Source organism: Stegodyphus dumicola, chromosome 7 (genome assembly GCF_044657685.1).
Source record: "Stegodyphus dumicola isolate Sdum_Otavi_A_Nest chromosome 7, ASM4465768v1".
Classification (NCBI taxonomy): Eukaryota; Metazoa; Arthropoda; class Arachnida; order Araneae; family Eresidae; genus Stegodyphus; species Stegodyphus dumicola.
The window spans coordinates 192,228,670-192,253,726 of record NC_140774.1 but is presented as its reverse complement, the minus strand read 5'-3'; the positions used below and the strand labels follow the sequence as shown (position 1 = coordinate 192,253,726).

General features: G+C 34.7%; 2 protein-coding genes across 3 annotated transcripts in view; one reads left to right on the top strand and one right to left on the bottom strand.

Moving 5' to 3' along the window:
* The window catches only part of LOC146996600 (uncharacterized), a 110,350-nt gene that overhangs the window by 78,825 nt on the left and 6,468 nt on the right, over positions 1 to 25,057 (top strand). The window lies entirely within an intron of this gene.
* The window catches only part of LOC146996599 (uncharacterized protein CG3556-like), a 133,515-nt gene continuing 130,774 nt past the window's right edge, over positions 22,317 to 25,057 (bottom strand). The window contains exon 10 of one of the 2 annotated variants that reach the window (XM_085821188.1): positions 22,317 to 22,621. In XM_085821188.1, coding sequence (XP_085677314.1) covers positions 22,464 to 22,621 — 158 coding nt within the window. In that variant the 3' untranslated portion in view covers positions 22,317 to 22,463. The remainder of the gene's footprint in view (positions 22,622 to 25,057) is intronic. The other variant, XR_015042297.1, reaches the window with a different exon arrangement.

The window sequence follows — 25,057 nt, the reverse complement described above, 5'->3', positions numbered from 1 at the left end:
TCATCCCATATGTTCTACTATTCAGTTACACTTAGCTCAAGAAGCTTCATTTTATTGCTATCATATGAGCTTACATAATGAAGTTAATATCAAGCGTAAATTTCATTCCGGTTGCATCCCCCAATTTGCAGTGTGTTCATTACTTGGTACTTACGTACTATGGCGACTACCTAGATACCTCGCCAAAACTGGCGACCCTTGTATGTTATACAGGTTAATCCTAAATAGGTTATAGAATGCGTTAAAATAAAGAGTATTTATCCCGCACCTATTCAGCGTTCCAGACCGGAAGGCAACAACATTAATGCATGAAATCCAAATTAATATTGCTGAAGGCTCAGCAATAATGTCAGGTTCATGGCCTGGATATCAGGAGCTCATTGCTACCGGTTTTGAACATTTTAAGGTGAATGAATCATCGATACAGTTTTGTTAACCCATCTACGCAGAATCATACTCAACACGTTGAAAGGATGTGGGTTTCCGCAAAATGGACGAACAAGCGACAACGTGGGACAAGCCGTCATCATTTGGATACCTATTTAGCTGAGTTTATTTGGCGGGGAAAAAAAAAAAAAAAAAAAAAAAAAAAAAACAGGAAACGCCTTCGATGCTATTTTGAAAGCTATTTCCCGCCACTTTCCTCAACGTTTTCTTTTAACCAGTTTTCAGTAAGTTCATTTTAATTCGTATTTAGTATATACTTTATATATGTGATATTTTGGCAGTCGTGACGAATCTCGGCATCAAAGTTCTGGCAGACTGGTAAGGACGATATCCAAAGACGACGCAAACTGATTTAGCTTTTAATTGCTCATTTTTATTTATTCCAATTAGATCATTTTCCTTTTTAGATGACACTCTTTAAATTACATATCCATAATGGTTTTTAACTAAGTATGATTGAATTTAAACTTTGTGTTATAACTAATTCTAACAAAGGAATTAAAGATGGACAGGGCAACGTAGTCTTGTAGCAGCGAGATTGGGAAGCAATCTGACTGAAAAATGGCGCGTACTTGGTATTTATACTAGCGGTTGCGTAATAGGCTAGCAAATTCTAGAAGGTACTGGTCTAGGGGGAAGATCCTGAATTTCAGAAAGTTACTTAAAGGTTGCGTGTTCGCGAAAAGCAAAGCCATCGTACTTTTCTATATTGTAAGGTTCTAAAACTCGTAATAACTTCCCTGCATTCTAGATCATTCTATGGCCTGCGCAGCTCTGATGACTTAATAATTGGGAACTGAAACTACATTAATAATTGTAAACCGAAACCATTCTCTTCGCGTGCTTCCATCTTTCATAACTACGCACATCAAATTCTGTCTGTGCTGTGCTTGGACGCAATTTCGCTATGCTGCTTCCTGTTGCAAAAATATCAATAATGTAAATGTTCTTGAACAGGCACGAATAGGGTGCCAAGTGATCTGTGGACACATAATGTCAATTGGAAATAAAAATGGAATTAAAATCGCCTCGACTGCCAAGTTTTATTTGCGAAGTCAGCACATTAGCTTACGACGCAATCAGAATACTTGCTCTTCAATATAGGATAACTACGCATCAACAATGCTCCGTCTTTTCCTTTCCTGTGCTTTTATTATAACATATATATATACGTTTATTTATAATATGTATATATATATATATTCGGGACTTTTGGTTTTTAAGTTTTTGTTCCTTTATAATTAGAGCTTTTATTTTTAAAAGAATTTATAAACATAAACCAAAGAACGCTAATGAAGATGGCTAGTCTTTAGAATATGGTAACAGCATGTTTGGCGACATTTTGAAAAGGCGATAAAGGTTACTAGCAATAATCTGAGAAGTACACAGTTCGAATCACAGATTATTTTGTCTCAGAGAAATGAGAGATCATGAGACATGTCATGTGACATTTTCCGGAAAATTCCGATTGTGATTTTATCTAATAAGCACTTAGAAACAATTTCGCTGCTAAAGTGCAGAATCGCCCACTTATTTGTTTGGCACTTTTTACAAGAGTAAGAAGAATTGCATTTTTGTCAATTTCCTTTGACTTTTGAAAATAGGTCGATGTGTACATAGATAAAGTCAAGAGTGTGCTCAATGCCATTTTTGTGCAATTCTGGGATGTTTTTTTAAGTGAAAATAGGTCGACATGTACATGGATACCGTGTATGTGGAATTCTTAAAAATGCGGCAAGCAGTTTGCGATTCTGCATCTTCTCCCAATTTCGCACCTAATCTTCGTCATGATTAAGCATTTTTGTGCCATAAAAGTTCTAGTATAAGCGTAATTGGGCTATCAGATTGTTGAAAAAATGTTGAGTTAAAAAAAAAAAAAGTGCCTTTACTTCGTGAAGACAAAATGGCGTCCAAAACAAAAACTAACAGATTGCTGTAGCAGGGTTGGTCGCCAAATTATCGCCAAGTTACCATAATGTAAAGATTCAACATGAAGATTTTTATCGGCAAATGTAGCCAAGGTAGTCGTCATAGTACGTAAGTACCCATTTTTTTTTTATATTACCCATGTCCAGAATTTTTTAAGTCCCGCGTTCATATTTATATCAGTACGCATTACGATGTGCTCATGATGTGTCTCAAATTTTAAGAGTACAACGAATATGTATAGCTCTTAACTTCTTTAATGGTTGGAAAGCCCTGGTGGGCCCTGGCCTTCTCCAGATATCTTTACTTTTCGCAACTGTTTTCCATTTCTTAACATTTAAATATTAAGATCTTTTTCGACACAATCAATCCATCTTAGAGGGGATCTATTTCCCATGAGCTTTGCCAGAAAGATTTTCTTAGAGCAAGGATCTTCATTCATTCTAGCCAAATGGCCAGTCCATTTAATTCTCTGTAATTTGACGAATTTTACAATATCAGGTTGTGTAAATTTTATATAGAGTTCTAAATTAAATCTTCTCTGTTATGCATTCACTTGGACCCCTCCAAGAATGCAACTTAAGATTTTTCGCTTAAAAATTCCCTCCTTATCACGTAAAGTCAATGTCCAAGCTCGTAATTTAGATTGGAAAAAATTAGAGGCTAAATTTTTTCGAATCTAAAACCATCCTGCGTAATAACGAATATTCCAAATAAGCATCATTTGGTTTAATCCTAGTATCCGGTGCACACGGGATTTGGCTACTTTTGGCGACTTTATGATGAGCAGTAAAAACGGGACATATATGATGAGTAGTTAACGGGTCATTCAAAGAAAATATACAGTTAAACATAGTATATAATATGTATATAGTATATATACTATGTGTGTATAATATATATATAGACGTTCTTTGGATAATTTTTGGTGTTGGCGATAATTTTCAAAGTCGCGCCAAGGCTGCACCGTATACTAGGATTTTACCCATCATTTAAGAAAGAGGGCAAGAGCTTTTATTTAGCATTAAAGGTTTTTAAAGAGGGGAAAAATTGAAATATCGTTTAAAGAACTTAACGATAATACAGCTATATTTATTAAACTATACAAAAATTAAACGGTAAGAAATTTAAATTATCAAAATTATAAATCAGGAAAACATTTCGGAAAATTATTAAATTGCAGAAAGATTAGAAAAAGGATATATTTTAAGGGCCTAATCCTTATTTAATAATTCGAATTTGTATTTTAAATTGTTAAAGTATGCTTTCTTTTCCTACATTTATATTGTTTACCGAACTTACTAGAAATACCGATAGTTTGGGAATCTTTCTAAAAAAGAAAGCCTCGAAAACTACCAACTTGCACATGCTAAGTAACTTTCACATTTTCTTCTGTAAAAAATTGCCAAATTGCGCCAAGATGGTAGCGATAGTACTTAAGTATCATTTTGACAACTTCAGAAACATTTAAAATGAATTAATAGTAAACAAAATGTTCAAAAAATACTTTGGTACTATTCGGTTTTGAGGGCCGTAAAAAATGGCCAAACTGTTGTTGATGCCAAAAATAATTGCGGCAACCCTAACGCAAGAAAGGAAGTATAATAGTAAATAACTATTTAAGATTCATGTTTTAATTTAGATGAAATGTTAATTTTGTATAATAGTTTTTTAGGTTAATCTTTGGATTATGGTAACTTGGCAATTTTTTGGCGAAAATTTGGCGACCAACCCTGCTACAGCAAACTACTGGTTTTTGTTTGGACGCCATTTTGCTTTCACGAAGTAAAGGCATTTTTTTTTTTTTTTACTCAACATTTTTTTCCAACAATCTGCTAGCCGAATTACGCTTATGCTAAAACTTTTACGGAACAAAAGTGCTTAATCATGACGAAGATTAGGTGCGAAATTGGGAGAAAGTGCAAAATCGCCCACTGCTTGCCGCGTTTTTAAGAATTGCACATACACGGTATCATCTATGTACACGTCGACCTATTTTCACTTAAAAAAACATCTCAGAATTGCACAAAAATGGCATTGCGCACACTCTTGACTTTATACATGTACACTGCTAAAGTCCTAGCTAGTAACCTTTATCGCCTTACCAAAATGTCGCCAAACTACCTGTTACCATATTCCAAAGATTAGTTTTTTATTATGAGAACTTATATAAAAAAGGCTAAACATGATTAAATGGAAGCATAAGAGTAAATAACTATTTCAGATCATTATTATAATTTATATAAAAATTGCTAAACATAACTGAATGGATGCCTGCATCGCTATTTCGCTATTGAGTTATCGCTAAAGCATAGTTTCATCTTGTTGATTGTTCAAACGTAAGTTTCGATAATGAATGATGCCTTTTCTCTGAAAAAATTCTCGGTTAAAGTGCAGAATCGCCCACTTATTTGTTTGCCGCTTTTTACAAGGGTAAAAACAATTGGATTTTTGTCAATTTTCTTTTACTTTTTAAGTGAAAATAGGTCGATGTGTACATAGATAAAGTCAAGGTGTGTACAGTGCCATTTTTGTGCAATTCTGTTTTTTTTTTTTTTTTTTTAGTGCAAGGTGTACATGGATACCGAGTACCGAGTATGTGCAATTCTTTAAAACGCGTCAAGCAGTGGGTGATTCTGCCACTTTATCCAAAATTCTATTGCATACTCTTCGTCATGGGCAATTCCCAAATTGTTAAATCCGTAGGATATCAGAAAAGGATTTAAAAATTAAACTAGTATTTCAATGTCGTCTTAAGAAATATAGAACTATGAAAACTTACGCAATTTGAAATCAGCGCGTGCTCAAGATTTGTCGCGCTGTTAAATGGGCGCGTTTGCTAGATTTGGCGCTTTTGCGCATACATTTTCGCTGCAATTTTTTACGGTCCCCAAAACGGAATAGTACCCTCAGTTCTTTTAAAAAATAACATCAGTTTTATCTTTTAGGCAGCCTCAATTCCGAAAAGACGGATGAAAGAATTAATTATATGGCAGAACTTCCATCTAGTCCTGTAGAGAGAATACGGGAAGACAGAAACTTAACAATGGTTGGCTATTGCAGCGCCTATAATCGTTAAGGAAACGCTGGTGGCAGCGCCTCATTTCACAAGTAAGAATTTTTAGATATTTCTATTTTTGAAACTTTGAAACATGTTTTTCAAGCATAATTAGCGTTTCAAATAATTATAAAGCTATTGCATGCTTTCAGGTATATATTTCTTTTTAGCTTTTCCTATGGGGTAGGGAAATTTGTAGATATTTCTGTTAGAAAATATTTTTAATTTGAACTAACAGAAAAATTGAAACAAACGGTTTGAAATTTTTATGCTTTTCTTTGGTGTAAATAAGTGCAAATTACAGAAAGTTTCGAAAGTTTTTGTTTAAAACTTTAAATTGTCCTGCTGCTTTTTTAAAATTATAGGTGAATACTATAGATAATATTCTGCAGAAGAGTTTTATTTCAATTGTATTTCATAATACATCATGATTTTAATAGTTTTTATACACTTATTCTAACGTTAAAAATTGTATTTAACTCTAATAATTAATTGTGCTAGTATTTTAGAGTGATTGGTTTTCAAAATTTATTTGTAGTTCTGTGTAAGATTTTTTTTATGTGCTGTGAATTTATTTTTATTTTTCATTACATTTAGAAAAATTTGTGCTTCGAATTTTACGAATTATTAAAATTAATAATCATGTTATGATCATCTTGTAGTTTTTATAATAATTTTAAAAAAACACTACCTGAAAATCTCGTGAAATTTTTAAAAATTATCAAATCTTGCGTAACCTTACCTTATTTGTTTCAAAGTACTATCAATATTACTTAATTTTGTACTTATTTAATTATTTGTACACAAAGGTAAGTTCAAAAATTTTGTGTTTAGCGTTTTTACCATTTTACTGAAGTAAAGATGTTTATATAATAATTACGAGTGAAAAAATTGCGCAAAATGCAGTAAAAAGTGTTTTTATGAGAGAAAACAATCTTATTTGAAAAAGCTGTGACTTTCATTATCCCATCACTTATACAACGTATCACTTTTAATAATTAAAACATTTATGTGATACAAACGCCATAGGTGTTAATGTAAACCAGATCGTCCTTACACCTTCTTGTAGACATGCGGTTCAAGATTTGGGTTAGTCTATGTCTTATACGATCCATGGTACTGTCTCACCAATTTTAGATGTTTTGGCGTTCTTTAGATTGAATTTTATTGTGGAAAATTACTCAATTCTTCTAGCATTGCCCACATTTTGCTAATGAAACTCAAACTACTTCTGATTCCTAAAAAACTGACGTTTTGGCTGAAGAAATAGTTTAGTCACTATTTTCGCAATCGTCTGCTCTGATTAAAGGCGGGTTTATAATGTTCTTGTTACGCAGGTCACTTATATAATGAAATTTCGTATCAGTATGTTTTGTAACGTGAGCGTTACATAGTCTAAAACTTGTAGAATCTGAAATGTGCACTTTTTAGATTCTACAAGTTTTATTGTTGATTGATTAACTTCGAAAATATTTATCGGTATATTTTGAGTTATATTAAAATATTCTGTTAGCTTTAACACCCGTAAAACCTCTTGCTTAGCTTCCGAAAATGCAATGTTATTACGAATTACAATTGTTACCTAAAAAAATTATGCTTCCTGAGGAAGATTTTCTGTCTTGGTTCCAAATCATTATCTGAGTAGACTAGAAGATTTGATGGTTCACTTTTGTTGAGTTTAAAATATCTAATAATTGCTTTTACAGAATTCCAGTCTTTCTCACATGGCTTATCCCATCTTCCGCTAAGTATACGGGATAAAGCTGTGATATCTGGTTTTGTGATAGATAATATATACAAAAATAAAAAGATGTGATAATTTAGCGAAATTTATCATTTGAAGACAGAAGATCTTCTTCTTTTCCTAGACTATAATAATTTTTTTCCATTGGTACTACATTCAAAAGTCTTTAATCCGGACTCGTCGGGACTTCGGCGATTCCGAATTATCGATTTTGCCGGATTATAGATCATCAGTTTAAATCTGGTAAGATGGCATGCAGAAATTATAAAATTAAAAATATGAAACCGTAATTTATGAAATAAAGAACAATTATGATCTAAAGGGTATCAAAATTTACAAAAAAAAAAAAAAGCTTAATATTTATTTGTTTACTTTATTAAACATTTCTTTCAACGCGCGCATGCGTAAAGCATACATTACGCACATAGTCGAAATTAGAAAATTGCAACCAGAAAACTATTTGTGTATTCGTTATATTTATAATGACGAGGAATTTGATTTAAATCATATCAAAGACGGAGTACATCGAGATGAAATACTACATTTAGTAATGAATTATAAGCGGAGTAAAATAGAAACATCTGCCCTGAAGATAAGGACAGTGCTGACAGATCAACTTCCAGTTCATTGCGTGCGGCGACGTTCCCCTTCCCCGCAGAGCAGCGTGAAATTGATAAACAGATTTCGGAATGGTTAGAGAAACAAAGGATAAGCCTTTATCCATTTTTTGCAGCAATTCCACTTTTTGTTTGATGGACATCGAAACGTGCTTTCGCTTTGCAGATATACAACTTTAAATTTCAAAAGTTATTCATCGCACATCATGATTTCTATCATAAGCAATAAAAAATTGAAGAAATTAAACTGCATGTATAAAAAAAAAACTCTCTATATGTATGGCATTTGCTATGTGGTTTCAGGGCGCGAGCACTGCGCTACCAGAGCATTGTGTCACAATGCTTACGATCTTCTAGAGGCTCGTGGTCGCGCCTTGAAACCACTGGCATTTGCTTCTCAATGGCGTTCGCTTGCTTTTCAAATAGGAATGTTTATTTTTACCCGGATATAGATAAAGGGCTTTGAAACCGCAGAGTTATTTTATTACTAAACAATACATGCACCTGCCCAGTAAAAAGGTCTTTCTTTTCCAAATACCTTTCTCTGACATCAACACACTTGCTCCCCAAGCTAGTATTGTGATTTTATAAATTATTTTCTGTGGTTTAAATTTAATGTAAATATACTTGGCTATAATTAAAAATAGAAATTGCGTAAAAGTTTTATTTAAATTAAAAATATTTTCTGAATATTTTGGGACGAAATACGAGTAAAATAAGTATGAATGGGAAACGAACGATCAGTACAAAGCCAAAAAGACCAAGCCCCCCCCCCCATTAACATAAAAAACCACAAATTTCATGTGCCAGATGAAAAGAAACTAAATAACGCTGGACATATACAGTGAAATTTAAATCCAGGCAGTGTACATTTTGTAGCACAAGGAAGAAAACCTCATAGAACAACATGTATAGTGTCTCACAAAAGTGATGGGACACTTGTGCTTAACGAAAGGAAACTGTAGTAAAATAAATTAAAAAAACATGTAAAAATTTTTTGTGGGTGTCTTTCATACTTAAATTTAGTAACAATTATTACATAACATACATTTTCTCAAAATATTAAAATAGTAATTTAATAAAAATACAATTGTTTAGAACGGAGCAAAAAATGGCTCACATAAGTGATGGGACACTTACTTTTCCATCAAATATTTATCCAAAAATTTTACTTTTTCAAAGGTTTTAATATTTTGTTGGATATCCTTTCACTTTTAAAACGTGATTTAATCTTCTTGGGATGGATTCGACTAATTTTTTTGTGATTTCTGGGGTGATTTTACCCCATTCTTCTTGAAGCAAAGATTTTGATTGTTGTTTTGAAGAAATGGTGTGTTTGCGAATTCTTGATTCTATTTCTTGGCAAATATTCTCTATGGGATTTAAGTGTGGAGATTGTGGTGGTGTTTTTATTATTTCAGGACAGTTATACAGCAGCCAGAGTCTAACGTTCAAAGCAGTGTACTTGGGGTCATTGTCCTGGTAGAATTTAAAATCGCTATGAAGGATCAATTTTCGTGCTGAAGATTTCAAATTTTGATTTAAAATATCAATATACTTGTTCTGATCCATTATACTGTCAATAAAAACAAGATTACCAACTCCAGCGGACGACATACACCCCCATACCATAACTCCTCCTCCACGATGTTTTACTGTTACCAAGTTCTGTTTGCGAAATTCTTTCCTGGGTTTTCTCTACACCAAGATTCTACCGTCAAAACCAAATATATTAAATTTACTCTCACCAGCAAATATAACTTCATTCCAGTAATCAGAGTTCTTATTTATGTTGGATTTTGCGAAAGCCAGTCTGAGTTTTCTATTCTTTTCACTTGCGAAGAATTTTTTCCCGGCTGCTCTACTGTGATATCCAGCAGATCGAATTACTCTTCTAATATTCTCAGGATTAACAGTTACTCCATATAATGCTCGTAAATCAGCAGCAACTTTAGGAACACTCATTCTTGGATTTTTTTAATATTTCGAACAATAATTCGCTTTATTCCATTGGATAGCTTTGATGGTCGGCCAGGTCTTCTTTTATCCTGAATCATATGATTCTTTTTATATCGTTTAATGATATTGAAAATTGTTGAATGACTCATGTTAACTGTTTCAGCAGTTTCTCTAATAGATTTTCCACGTTCAATATGCAAATTAATAACTAATTTTCGAATTTCAGGCAAAGTTTCTTTTCGTTTAGAATTCATGGCTGCACAGAGCTAAAAAACACAAAAATTCCAAAACAAATTGGAGAGAAACACTACAGACGAATTTTTATCATAGTATGTAGTAGTATCTAATGGTGTCCCATCACTTATGTGAGCCATTATTTTTTGCTCCGTTCTAAACAACTGTATTTTTATTAAATTAATATTTTAATATTTTGAGAAAATGTATGTTAAGTAATAATTGTTACTAAATTTAAGTATGAAACACACCCACAAAAAATGTTTACATGTTTTTTAATTTATTTTATTACAGTTTCCTTTTGTAAAGCACAAGTGTCCCATCACTTTTGTGAGACACTGTATGTGCGAAACGTGCAGTGTGAGTCTATGCATGTACTAAAGAGACAAAACATGCTTTGAACAGTGTCACTTTAAAAAAAAAAAAAAAAAAAAAAAAAAAAAAAAAAAACTTCATTTATCCAAATGTCCTTATTATGTAGGTACTTATATTTTCACTGCTATAGAAAAATTACATAAATGCTTATTTTTAATTTTTCTGACGATTTACTTTGTAAAATAATGTAAAACAATTATATATAATGCAATTCTTACATATATATTTTTTTAAATCCGTAAATTTCGTCATTTATTGGAAACGCTTGTGGAAAATAGTAAGTTTCTTTTTCCTTACTACATCAGTAAGTTTCAAAGTCCTAGACGCGCGGTGGTTTCACAGTGCGACCACCACCCACAGAACAATAGGCAAGAGTAGATTTTTTTAATTCATATATTATTTGTCTCTAGGATCATAATGTTCAATTTCTAGAGTTTTTAGTTAAAAAAAATTATAAAAATAATATCGCGCGCGTCAAAGGCTTAAGGACTCAACGCAGGGTCTTACTTTGAAAGTTTTTTGAAACTTGAAGTTTTTTCATGTGTGTTTTTGCAGCTGTACCCCAGATGGTGCAAGCATACAAAAATATTGGTCGAATGATGGAAGTATAGAGAAGAGCTTTGTTTTTAATTGACAGAGGGCGCTTTCAGCCTAGAAGGGGGTTAAAGTTGGGTTCTGATGGTCCTTGCTTTATTGAGTGCATAATCAATATGAAGACGTCGATTAATTTGGAATCAAGTATCACTCTTAGATACTTATATGAATTTGACCAGGGGATATAGTCATCGAAGAACTTTATAATAATGGTAGGATACGGGATTCGTTAGCGTGTGAATATCATGGCAGCACATTTAGCGACGTTAATTTTGATTTTCCAAGTAATGAGCCAGTGCTCATGGCTATGGAGATAACTGAATATTGTGAACCAGAACATTCAAATGTTTGTGTTTTGTTAGGATGGCCGTGTCATCTGCATAGAGTGCTAGAGTAACACTGGGTGATTTTGGAATGCCGTTGATAAAGATGTTGAGTATAATCGGTTCAAGTAGACTACCTTGAGCTACGCCACTTAGGATTGGAGGGGAGCCGAAATGGTAGATAATTGTATTGAGAAAGACCTATTAGTGAGATGAGTTAATTATGTGAATAAGTTAGCCGGAGTAACAAGTCGCATGAGCTGAAGTGAATTCGATATGTTGTATGTTCATGATAATTGGGTGATCAGAAGAAAATACACGATACAGCAAAATACATTAACAGTTTTATTTAGTGGACATCAAATGTATACAATAAATCAGATAAGCTCAAAATAAACATTTTAAAGAGTACGTACAATATATGCAGGGAAGTTCAACGAAATGCTGAAATTTAGGTCAGAAAGATTTGTATAGACAAGTTACTCAAGCCCATGCTATGTCATATAATATTATGCCTGCCCGGTACGGGCCTATTTATGTAAATCCTTTCGAAAAAAATTACAAGTTGCCCAAAGCGGTGTTTTGACACAAATCTCTGATGCTTCATGGTATGTGAGAAACCACAAGGTACACCAAGAACTACGTATCGAGTTGTTAAGCACTTTTTTATTGTCATATTGCACGGAAATTCTATAGTGACCACGAACCAATTAAGAATCCTGCCAATCAATCAGACAAATTATTGCTGGAATAGCTGTTTTCAGCTCATGAAGAGTTGCGTATAAGCACATGACTTTAAAATTCTGAAGTTGAAGCTGAACTATTGAAGTGATAAAAAAAGAAAGCCCAAAGCATGGCAGGCGTAGAGGGAGGTGTCAGTCATGAGAAGTAGGCGTGTCTACTAACCAGAGCAGGAACGCAGAGTCCGGAGGGCGGTGCTATCCCCTGAAGCCCAAGCAAAATCGAAATTAAGCAAAGTTAACATCAAATTCATCATGCAAAAGAATAATAGAAAATTTACAAGTCCAATTTTATCATCTGTTCAACCATTCCCAGGGCAAGTAATACTTTGTCCTGCGGCGAGTCAATTTTCTTACATTTTTCAACAAATTCTAGGAATTTGATTGCAATCTTCTGAAGGTTTTTATCCATCGCGAAATCCACTTTAGCTGGAGTACTAGCATCTGAGTGGGAGTCTGATGGCATACTATTTTCTTTCTGTAATGGTATTTCAGTCAACGGAGACATGACTGCGACTTCCGCGCTGAAATCCTTTTCATCCTGTCAGAGACAACACGAATTTTTGGTTTAAATTCGCATAACTTCGAAGTAGCAATATGATCCTTTTTACAGTTCGCGCAAGTAGGTTTCAGTTCTTTGGCTAATTTGCATGTGTAGGTCAGGTGTCCCTGCCCACACTTGAGACATCTTGGCGAATTGTTACAAAACATCTGACCGTGACCATATCGTTGACATCTGAAGCAAATCATGTTGCTTAGATTGCATCTGTATCTTCTAAACTTGACTCTAAGGTCCAGCAGAGTTTTCTTTCTGTAGATGTTTCTACTCACTTCGTTCCTTTTGAATGATGCAAAGAAAACTGGTAACTGTATTTCTTTTCCATCAATTTTCTTGGTAAACTGCGTTACGTTTAATACAGGGAATCCATCTTTAACCAACTCAGCCTTGATTTCTTCCACAGACGAGTCGTCAGGCAATCCGCGAATAACCACTTTAAGCGGTGTATCTTTCTTAGGGCGAAAGGTGCTAAATTGCACTTCATCTTTCATTAGCACAGCTAGTGCTCTATCTCTTTGATCGGCTGTATTAAAAGTGTGATTTTTATCGTTAGTCAAAACACCAACGTAATCCTTGACATAATTTGTTAAATTGTCCTCTCAATTCGCTCCATTTCACATCTGGTCTTGGGCAGAAAATCGGTGGAAGTCGTTCACTTTTATGATCAGTCTTCTTAGCGTTAGAAACAAACATAAGATCTTTATCAGCTTTCTCGGAATTATCAGCACAGTCCATAGCCACTGGATCAGGAACTGTAGCGAGAGCTTCAAAACAATTCGACGTTACTACTTTGGAAATCTCAGTAGCAGCGGAAGTCTGCTTCGTAGAGGTTTTCAACGGTTCCTTAACAGGAGCAGCGAAAATCTTAGCAGTCTTCGTAGGCGTTTACCATTCATCATCTGTAGTTTTATCTGATATGAGAAACTGCTTTCTCTTCCTTTCAGCTTGCCTTCAGTGAAATTCAATCACAATCGGATGCTTTTTGGGAAATTCTTTCATGCAATCTTTATCACAGAATTGATCCAATGAAAGGCTTTCCTTCTCCATGGAAAATCTTCTCCGCTTTCCTTCTCCGCTTCATAGTTGAAGATTTTTAAAGTCATATTGCGGGGAATTCTTGACTGCTTCTTTTTCATTACTATATGTTGTGACTTCTGTCCGTTAATAGAAATCTGCCATTTGGTGCACCATTTCTTTACTGCTGGTCTCAGGTTCTGTAACTTTTTAATTACGTGTTATCGGTATGCGACTTCACAGCCAGACCTGTGTCGTCAGCATAACATCCGAGATATGAATTGTGATCCGTGCAAACCTTGGAGAAGTCAGATACGTAAAATAAATATTGGCCCTAAAATTGAGCCCTGTGCTACTCCAGGATTTAGGCGTTTGGAATCTGAGATATCATTACCTATATTAACGAGGAATTTTCTGTTTTTGATAAATGAATATATCAGAAGAATCAAGTCTCTGTCCAAGATTATTATGAAATGCAGAACCTGTAAATTCACATAGTCTGACCAGTTGTTTTGTTGTAGAAAGTTTCTTCCTGAAACCGAACTATTCTGGCGGTAATTTACTCATATAAGGCTCGATTCTGTGCAAAATTACTTTCTCAAAAAATTTTCCTAGTCCAGGGAATGGGTCCTTCACGCCCGATCCATCGATGCGGGAATGATTTGTTCAAATGGCTATGAACATCCAGTCTAAAATGAGCAGGCACCCACACATTTAGCTTTGAAGTGTTGTTGTGCCGGGTGGTACCTCACACCGTAGGCGTTTTCTTGAGCTCACAAATGGTGATTGGGGTGATTGAATACTTCATCCTTATTGAATATGGCCTCATCTGTGAACAGCACATAAGCTGGAAAGTGAACATCACTGGCACTTTCTTGCAAAAACCCCTGTAAGAAACGCACACATTCAAGATGGTCATCCGGGAAGAGTAACGGAACCGTTTGGAGACAAAAGGTGTGAAAGGACTCGGCGTTCAAGGTACGCAGACACTGGTAGGGGACATTCTTAATTGAGAGGCAATGGCACGTTTTCTCGTCATTGGATTACTCTCCATCGTATCCAACACACTTTCTTCCCTAACGACCGAGCCAGTGGAACGTGGCCTGCCCTCACTTGTCCTGCCATTTCTTACTGACCCGTAGTCGCACAAATTTTGATGCACATGTGCAAACCAACTGTGGTGTGGTTAATGATTGTCGGGGTAACGTTCGCGATAAATGCGTGCAGCGGCTCGTCCATTACCCTCAGCTATGCCGTATCCTAAGTGTATGACTTCAAGTTCTGCAATGGTATAGCTTGGTATGTTCTTTGTATCGTGCCTATCGCTCGAATGAGGCAATTCTCACTTTCCACTAGGACTCCCCTGTACAGCATCCCCTGACGGCGTACAGCAGGGATGTCAAACTCATAGGTACACTTGGGCTAAACAAACAAGGTTTAAATTTAGGCGGGCCGCAAAAAAAAAAAAAAAAATCAATATTCATAGAAACGTAGATTTATTTCGAATAATACAATAATAAACACACATATATATATAGAGAGAGAGAGAGAGAGATTGAGAGAAAAGAACAAGAAAAATTTAATGTTTACGTCCTGATACTTGACATCTCTTCTCTGCTATTATCTTTCCTATTTCGGGAGAAATTTTGTTTGCAGTGATAACTTTCAACGCTGACCCAAGGTGAGCATCATTAATACGGTTCCTAATAGCAGACTTATTACCCTTCATGACTGAAAATAACTGCTCGCACCGATAAGTGCTACCAAACATGGAAATAATTTCATATGCGAATTTTCGAGTATTTTCAAACCTGGCTGGTAAATATTTGTAAAATTCAGGCACGCCCACTTCAATGAATTTTGCTTTCAAATTTGAGTTGCATTGAATCTCGATCACCTCCATTTGCATATGGCTGGGTACTGAGTCAATACTTGTTGAGAAAATCGAAGAAAACAACAACAAAAAAAATTGTCTTCGAGGGAACTAAAATCATTAAACCTCACCGCAAAAATATTCTAATTCCCATTTTACTTGGAATATTCTATGTTCGTCAGCGATTTTTCGTTTAATTTTACTACCACTTGGTTTTGATATAGACATACTGAATACAAAGGGCTGGAATAAACACGGTTAACGTTAAAAAAATTAACAAAAATTTATTCTTTCCACAAGAGATAAATCAAAATGCTGAAATATTTCTTCAAAATTATTCTAACAATATCACAAAATGTCAAACGTTTAGCAAAAATCAATTCAAAACAGAGAAACTAATTCTATCTCGCAGCGAAATCGCTACAAATCAATCACAGCATTAAGTAAACAAACAGTTCGCTAGAACTACAGCTACTACTGAGATGAGTTGTTTGTTCTCGGCTTTTATAAACTTTATAATTAATTTCTCGAATATACTGGAAACATCTATAAATATCTGAATTTTTGTGGATGGCAACAGCAATTACGAGATATTTATTTATTAGGTATTAAATGCACGCGCTGTTCTATTTTTAACCTTCCAACGCAGCTGTCTTTTCAAAAATCGTCTACGTTTCTAAGGCAACATGAAGCAAATCTAATTACAATTCTAAATAAAAACAGCTAAATAAATAAATAACTATGAAATCCTTAACAATATATGAATTAAGTAATAATTAATAATAAAGCAAAGTGCATGCACATGCATGCACCAATATATCGTACAAAACAATGATTGGAAAACCGAGACCATGAGTTCGGCCACATTCGGCTATCGGGGGATGCGTACAAGTTCTGAGTGCACGTGTTCCCCAAAAGCCGAAGGTAGCTGAACGCAAGCTACTCACACGCATTTGTAATTTAAGTAGTGTGTGTGTGTCAGCTCGCTGTGAGTAATCTAACAACACTGAATAAATTATCGTTAATTACTTAGCAATAAACATTTCATTTTTTTCTTCGTCGATATGTTATTTTATTATTATATATTATTATTTGCCGATATATTGGCCGGGCCGCAAAAATATTTGTTGCGGGCCGCGAGTTTGACATCCTTGGCGTACAGTCACGTTTCTGGGCATGGGTTCCTATGCAGTTCTTAATCCTTATGATGTGCCCCACCTCCCCCAGAAGTTTGTCGCAACATTTACGGGGCACCCTGTATATATATATAAATAGAAACAAAAGAATCTGATTACGTAATAAAGAACAATATTGGTTAAATGTACAAGAAAAAATAAAAGCAGGTCAGGAGTAAACTGGAACTCGAGCTCTCGAACTGGAGTAGAGCATTACATCTATTGCACCTCTGAGATGCGTAATAAAAAGAAAAAAAAAAAAAAAAAAGCTATATGTTCAGAAATCACGTAGGGTTGTCATGCACAGTACAGAATCGTGTGTACGGTGTCCAAACCGTGTGATCATATTTTAGTATTTCTGAGATATCAACGTCGTTAGAAGTGAGCATTGTGTTGAAACATTTGTAGTCTTGCAAGTTTTTTCTTCGACGTTAGTAATTTTTAAATCAGCGTATATTATGCTCTTTCGCAGGAACAAAGAAGAAAATATCGGAAATAATTCGTAAAAAATTATTCCGCAGCACTTTTTCGGTTTGAAGTTCCGACTCATGCTGAAGCTGCATATAAAATAATGGGGCGGATTGTAATAAGATATAAATAAGCCTTTTGGTTTCTATATTAAGTTGAGAATTTCTGTTAAGGATGGGATAGATGGCCATGAATGCTTTGTGATCTTTGATGAAGATCCTATTGATATGTTCATCGAAGTTTAGACAACCCAGATATTTGAGAGAGTTGTAGAGAGTCACTTCAGTATTATTGCGATGTTGTTTAGAGATGACAAGTGGTCTTATCTTATACCGGGTGATCAAAAAGTCAGTATAAATTTGAAAACTTAATAAATCACGGAATAATGTAGATAGAGAGGTAAAAATTGACACACATACTTAGAATGACATGGGGTTTTATTAGAAAAGAAATAATCTGATCAGAAAAGCAATAATTAGCATAACAAATTAAGACAAAGCAAAGATGATGTTCTTTACAGGAAATGCTCATTATGTTTACCATCATTCCTCAACAATAGCTGTAGTCGAGGAATAATGTTGTGAACAGCACTGTAAAGCATGTCCGGAGTTATGGTGAGGCATTGGCGTCGGATGCTTTCAGCATCTCTAGAGATGTCTGTCGATCACAATACACTTGCGACTTCAGGTAACCCGAAAGCCAATAATCGCACGGACTGAGGTCTGGGGACCTGGGAGGCCAAGCATGACGAAAGTGGCGGCTGAGCACAAGGTCATCACCAAACGACGCGCGCAAGAGATCTTTCACGCGTCTGGCAATATGGGGTGGAGCGCCATCCTGCATAAAAATCGTACGTTCTAGCAGGTGTTTGTCATCCAGGCTGGGCACGATGCGATTCTGTAACATATCGGCGTACCTCTCACCCGTCACGGTAGTAGTTACAAAACCAGAATCGCGCATTTCCTCGAAGAAAAAAGGCCCGATAACAGTACTTTTTTTAAACTTTTTTTTGGTTCTAATAAAACCCCATGTCATTCTAAGTATGTGTGTCAATTTTTACCTCTCTATCTACATTATTCCGTGATTTATTAAGTTTTCAAATTTATACTGACTTTTTGATCACCCGGTAGATTCGGAAAAGGATAGAAACCCATTTGAAATGACTGATTTTAATCTCCATAATGGTGCACCAATTTGCCACTTCGTAAAATTCGTTTTGAAGGATGTGAAAAGGAATGTCAGAATTTTTACATTTGCATAATAATGCCATGTTGTCGCTGAGAGTTTGATATTACGTTGATGTAGTCATCTGTTCAGTCTCTTCAGTAGCTACATAGACTTCGATCATGCAGCACGCTCCTGCTTTCATGTAAGCATGCCCTTCTTATTTAATCTCTCCTGACTGAAACGGTGCTCTAGATTCCCCTTGATACTTTGCCCTACCTGCCTGTCTTTAATTCTTCAAGATCTTCGAAGTTCGCATGATGTTATGCTTCTTTACTTATCATCAGGCTATTACTAGGACTGCTTTAGTGTAACAATGGAAATGTTATTCTACTATTACACCAACAAACGATCGAAAAGTGTCGCAGATGTTAGTTAAGATAGTTAAGTTAGGGTCACCAAACCGACTCGCCATTTGAAGCCGGACATGTTCGTTTACATATAGACATTGAAAATTGGCGTCGAAAGAACTGATTCTTGCGGAATGCCAGCTTCAGTGTATCCGACTACGTTCTGATCGTCAATTTTGAAGAAATGTTTCAAAAAATTTTTATTACCTTAATTTAAAGCTTATATTTTTAGCTTCCAAAAACTATTTTTGTTTTGTCTCTCCGGTGGTTAGAAGTAGAGTTATGGCTGTTTTTGTTCTACACCATGAAACGGAAGTTGCTGTTTAAATGGCCGGAAGTTGATATTTAAGGGACATAGACTGCTCTATGTCCCTTAAATATCAACTACCGGCCATTTAAACAGCAAAGAACAAGAATATTTCATTTGAATACTGTTGGCGATATTCAAAAGATGATTTTGAAATATATGTATTATTATTATGTGCTTGAAAGCAAGATTACTTTCGAAATTTCAGTATCGTATTTGGCCACATTTCCGTTTGTCTTTACATTCTGATTTGATTACACTCTGATTTAGCGTGCTTGCTGTTATTCAGTATTATTTTTATCTCATTCTGCTTTGTTGTTTTAACATTGTGGTAAAAATATTTTCTTTTTATTATTGTAAACTTCGCAATGGGTCGGCGTGGAACTTTTCGTTCTAAAAAACGGCGATTTGCTGGAAACAGATATACTGTGAAAGCTTCTGCCAGTGAATCGAAACTAGAAAACAATAAAACATTTTCTGAAAATTATAAGGAAGCTAATAATGCTGCTGGTAATGAAGCTGGTAATAGAATATTCGATGTTGAAATTCTAAAATCTGTATTTTCTGCATTATCCTGTCCAGTGTGTTTCGAAACTCAAAACAATGAGACTTTTAATAACGTATCATACCAAAAGTATCATACAAAAACAAGTGTTTGTTGAGTTGACAACATTGTGTCTTGGTTCTTATATAGGAGTAATACAGTTTAATAATGGATTTTTGGGTATGTTAAAAATATTGGCAAAACTTAATATGAAACATGGACAATATACTGTCAAGGGATATAACTGTATTGATAAAACTCGGATTGTCGATTCGAAACGGCATTCTTTACATTCCGCAAAAATCACAAGAAAAAAATTAAGAGCTTCTTTAAAGAAAAATTCTTCTAAAATGGAGTTAATAGAAGGTGTAATATATAAAACAGGGCAGTTTTAGCAATATAATATATGAATTTCTAATATATTTTCTAAAGCTAATACTTTAAATTGGTTTTTCGAAAAACTTGTTTTTGTCAACATTTTTAATACGAAACACCGTAACTTAAAATATTACTATAGCAATTTTATGATACTTCACACAAATATCCTATAGAATATTGGGAATTAAATGCACTAAAAGTTTAGGTTTATATACATTTAAGATTTTTGCAGACAATTTTGTAGATGAAGAGAGAAAAATTTCTCGAAAAATAGCTAGCATGTGTACTCAAACAGGAACATTTAATAGACATTTTGCTTTATGACTTAGATTTTAGACCATTTTATTCCTTATGCTTTAATAAATATAAGTGAAAAAAATAAAAGTAAAATATTGATAAATAATTTTGAGGGAACTAATTTCGTGATACTGAAAATTGAATACATTTTTTATCCAAAATGTGAGAAAAAAGTAAAAATTACATTTTAATAATACATTTATAAACTGTTTCTATCATTTTAGGTAGCATTCTGCTAATTAACACCAAAAATGAATTTATTTGTACACTTTTTTTAAAATTAGGATATCGAACGTAGTCGGATATCTTAAGTTAGGGTCATCAAACCGAGTCGCCATTTGAAGCCGGACATGTTCGTTTACATGTAGACATTTAAAATTGGCGTCGAAAGAACTGATTTTTGCGGAATGCCAGCTTCAGTTAATTTAGTATTTGAGAAGAATTATTAACTTTAATCATGAATTTTCTGTTTTGGAAATCATTGTAGATGATTTTGATCAAATATAAAGGCTTATTTGGTTTGGTTTATGGGATTACGGCAAAGCACCCGAGGGATATTTGCCTAAAGGGAGGGATGCCTTCGAGGAGGACTTTCTAAGGGAAACTGGCTCGTATACACGCTACAAATAGGAAACACCTCGAAAACGCACCTTCAATGAGCCTGTTCGTAGGATTCGAACTTCGTACCGAACTAACAGTCCTCAGAGACTTTAGCGCTCCTCCGTTGGTGGGCCTAAGTATAGACAGAAATAATAACTGATAAGCCTGTAAATAATGCCAGGTGCCAGACCTTTTTAAATGCTTTTTCTATGTCGAGGAAACATATCGCTACACATTCTTTATTATTAAGACTTGTGCTGATGTGTTCGAGGATATGTAGAAATTCTTCAGTATTTGAATAATTTTCTCAAAATCAAAATGAGTGGGAGAAATGATGGAGTTGGCGTTTATGAAAGCCTGGAATGTAATAAAAATTATCTTTTCGAAGGCTCTAGCGATAGCTGGGAGCAATCTATTTGGCCTGTAGTTAGCAGGGTTACGAGAATCCTTTCCAGGCTTTTTAAGGAGGATAATTGACGCTATTTTCCAAATATTTGGGAAGTAATTTAATCTGAAGCTTACTTTGAAAATATTCGCTAACGAAACGAAAGCTTCTCTTTTCCTAGTACGAAGCAAAGAAAGTACTGTAAACACGATAAATTTCGGGTATCATATTTCAACGAAAATATCCATTTTGACCATTCTCAAATCCATTTGAACGATGTTTTTGCGTGTCATCTGTACGTGCGGAGAAAAGAAAAGGAGCCCCCTTTTCAGTAAGGATTGTAAAATGGATTTAAAATTGCTTCCAAAGAGAGTTTTTAGTGAAATCTGTACATATGTATCTTGCATAACTCAAAAACGTGTAGCCGTAAGAACGTTGAAATACTGTACATGAAATTGCTGTATCATGTAGTTGTGCACCTCCGTTTTTGGGTTGCAATCGGGGGCACCAAATGTATATATATACATACCACTCTGTTACCCGGCTTGGTGAGCTCAGACATATATTCATATATATTGGTAAATTGTGCCTTTTTTTACTTTAAAAGGGATTTAATTACGTTATTCTTATGTTCGAGTTAAGGTTTTATGTCCGTAGTTAATTTGCATATAATAGTTGTAGAATTATCAACAGTTTAAAAGCTGAAGTGTCGCTAGGCCTAACGAGGCTATCATTTATTTACGTATGAAACTCTTAGTATAATAGTCAATTAAGTTATCTGGTGCTACAACTTCAGTGCCCTTTTGCATACTGGGGCCAAAATTTAACTTTTAATTTCGGGAACCCGAAATTTGGTCTTTCTGCCCGTTGGCCGAATTGCTTTTTTCGCGTATATATTGTAATCGTATAATTTTGCAATTTTAACATGTAACAGTTAAATGTTTTTTTAACTGCTACAATATTTTGTGAAGATGTTTTGGTTTTTTATTTATTTTTGCTTTGCCATAAAGTGTGAGAACTGAATTGATTGAATGAAGTATATCTAATGAAATTCGAGGAAATAAATTTACATGAAATGTTGCAGGAAATGTGTATAATTTAACAGGCCGTTTAGGAAAGTCGTGGTGTCTGCATCAAATATTTTTATTCACGGTATAAAACAGCAAAACATTTTATAACTGAAAAAATTCCACTCAGTTAACCAAAGAGAAAGCTGATGTACGCTTCTTTCCATAGATTTTACTACGCAGACAACATATCTACGTGGGATAATTATTCTGTGGGAATTTCGCCGGCAGTATATGGAATAGGTGAATAAACACGTGATATTTTAATAGCAGTGTTATTTTTAGAATCTTGATTCCAAAATTCTGCAGTTTGGTACCACATCAGAAGCTGGTCACCGTCTTCGAGAATTAAATTTTCAGGACCTAAAAGGAATAGTTGATGAAAATTAAAGGCCAGTTTGTTACGTTTTATAATAAAAAATGAAGATTCAAATACATTAGAAAATTATCAAAATTAATCCATAGCAATGTATTAATATCAAATACTTAGGTTTAGTAACTTCTCTTCAATAATTAATAACAGAATGTAAATGAAAGTAAGAATAACGAACAAGAATCCGCATAGTGTGAGTAAGTTCGCTTTACAGTAGTTTCGAAGGCGAAACACAACCGGAATGTGGCAAAAAGTATGTCGTAAAATCCTGGTGGTAAACAGGGATTAAAATTCTAATCTAATTCTTCGGGAAGGCTAATTCTTTTGCTGAAGACGTTTTTTGAGTCCTTTTGGCTACAGAGAAATGGAAGTATAATTTTTTTTAAACACAAGTTTGAGTTTTCTTTTAATTTTTTTTAAACGCTCGGCTAACAAAATGATATGAGAATTCTCTTCCAGGTGCAATCGTTTTGTTGAGTTTGTAGTCCTATACTGACTCAGAAAAGCAAACGTTTGAGTGAATGGGAAAGCGGAAAATTACAATCGTGATCTACGTTATAACATTGATCAAGATCTTACATTGACAATGGATTGCTTCGGTTTTGCACTTATTCTTGATCTACTTTATACCATTGATCATAATCTTGCTTTGAGAATGGTTTGGTTTTGTACTTATTCGTGATCTACTTTGTACCTGCATTGAGATTGGTTTGGTTTGGCTTAGTTGAATATGACAGAGCACACTAAGGCTATCTGCCTAAGGTGAGGGATATCTTCACGAAACACTTTCCAAAGGAAATTGGAGTATACACGTTACACATGGGGAAAACGACTAAAACGCTCATGCAGCCAGTCTATTCGCCTGGAATCGAAACCAGGTCTGAACTACCAGTGTTTAGCGATTTTACCGCTCGGCCACTGGTCGGACTGCATTGAACGGATGAAGATAGTATTGAGAATGTGTGTAATTATGGCAAAGCCTCGAGGGCTATCTTCCTAAGAGGAGGGATGCCTTCGCGGAGGACTTTCTAAGGGAAACTGGCTCGTATACACGTGGGGAAAACCACGAAAACGCTCATGCAGCCAGCCCGTTCGCGGGATTCGAACCTCGGACCGAACTACCAGTGTTCAGCGACTTTACCGCTCGGCCGCTGGTGGGCCGATAGTATTGAGAAAGCGATGAATGTAAACGAGAAGCTCTCAGTAATTCTTGATTTTACTGACTTGGGAATTATGTTTCAGTTACTGAGTTTGAAACGAAGTCGAACACAATATTGAAGATGAGGAAAACGTAACGGAAACAGTCTATTAACTGGTTTAATTAGTCATGCTCTAAATTGCTAATTAAGTCGTACTCTAAAGTTAAGAGGAAAGTAGTTTTCTAAGAGGATCAAGGATTAGTGAAATACAAATTAATAAAAAAATCAAGGATTCTAAAACAATATAGCTTGCAAGATATGTTAAAATATAGTTAAAAAGCGTACAAGGGAGGAGTTAATTCTTCAGAACGTAGAACTTTCAGCCTTGTTCTTCCAGATGAGCTGCCACTATCATCGTCACGATTTCTGACATTTCAGTCGTCGTCCAAGATGCAGAACATAGCAGTTAATAGCTCTTTAACTAACAAAATTCACTTTAATTTTCTTTTTTGGTGCAAAACATCATTTTCTGCCTTAAAAACAGCGACGTCTTTCTTATGTAAACCAAGTAACGTTACTTGTATTTCATCAAAATTCCCTTGATTTTCACTTTAATGTCCTTGCTTATTTTATTAGCCCAAAGAGAGTTAGCCCAGATTAATTTCGTTTTGGCATTTTGTGTCGAAGACTTTAAATGTCCTTTTTTGCTGCCTCCAAATATTATCGCCCTGTGTTATATTTAAAGAAATTAAATAATGAGGAATCTGCGTAAATGTATGTATGTTTCTCGCAATGTGATAAAACAACGGTACCTAGAGCCAGCAAATTTTGTATAACGTAATCCTCCTTCGAATATGGTCATCTCGAAGCCCGAATATGGAATTTCTTTTTTTAGCTATTTTGTAAAGCATTTATGTGTTATTGATAAATAAAAGCGAGAAATAGCGATATTGTACGAAAAAAAAAAAAAAAAAAAAAACATTTTTATCTCCAGCGCGCGAAAATGTGTATTGGGAATCCTATGTGGTCATTAAATTATTTTCCGATATTGCTATTGAATTGAATTTTATGGTTTAAGTGCGAAGAACATATTTAATAAATAAAGGTAACACACAAAACGTTAAAACTTGATAAGTGTAAACATGATTGATAATATAAGCATCAGTGATGCTTATGCTTTACTTTCACTACAGGCACTACAGGTTTAAACCTGATTATTCTAACTTGCCATACGGCCATTCATGGTTGTAGAAAAAAATTTAGGACGCTATCACGCCACTCACCCGA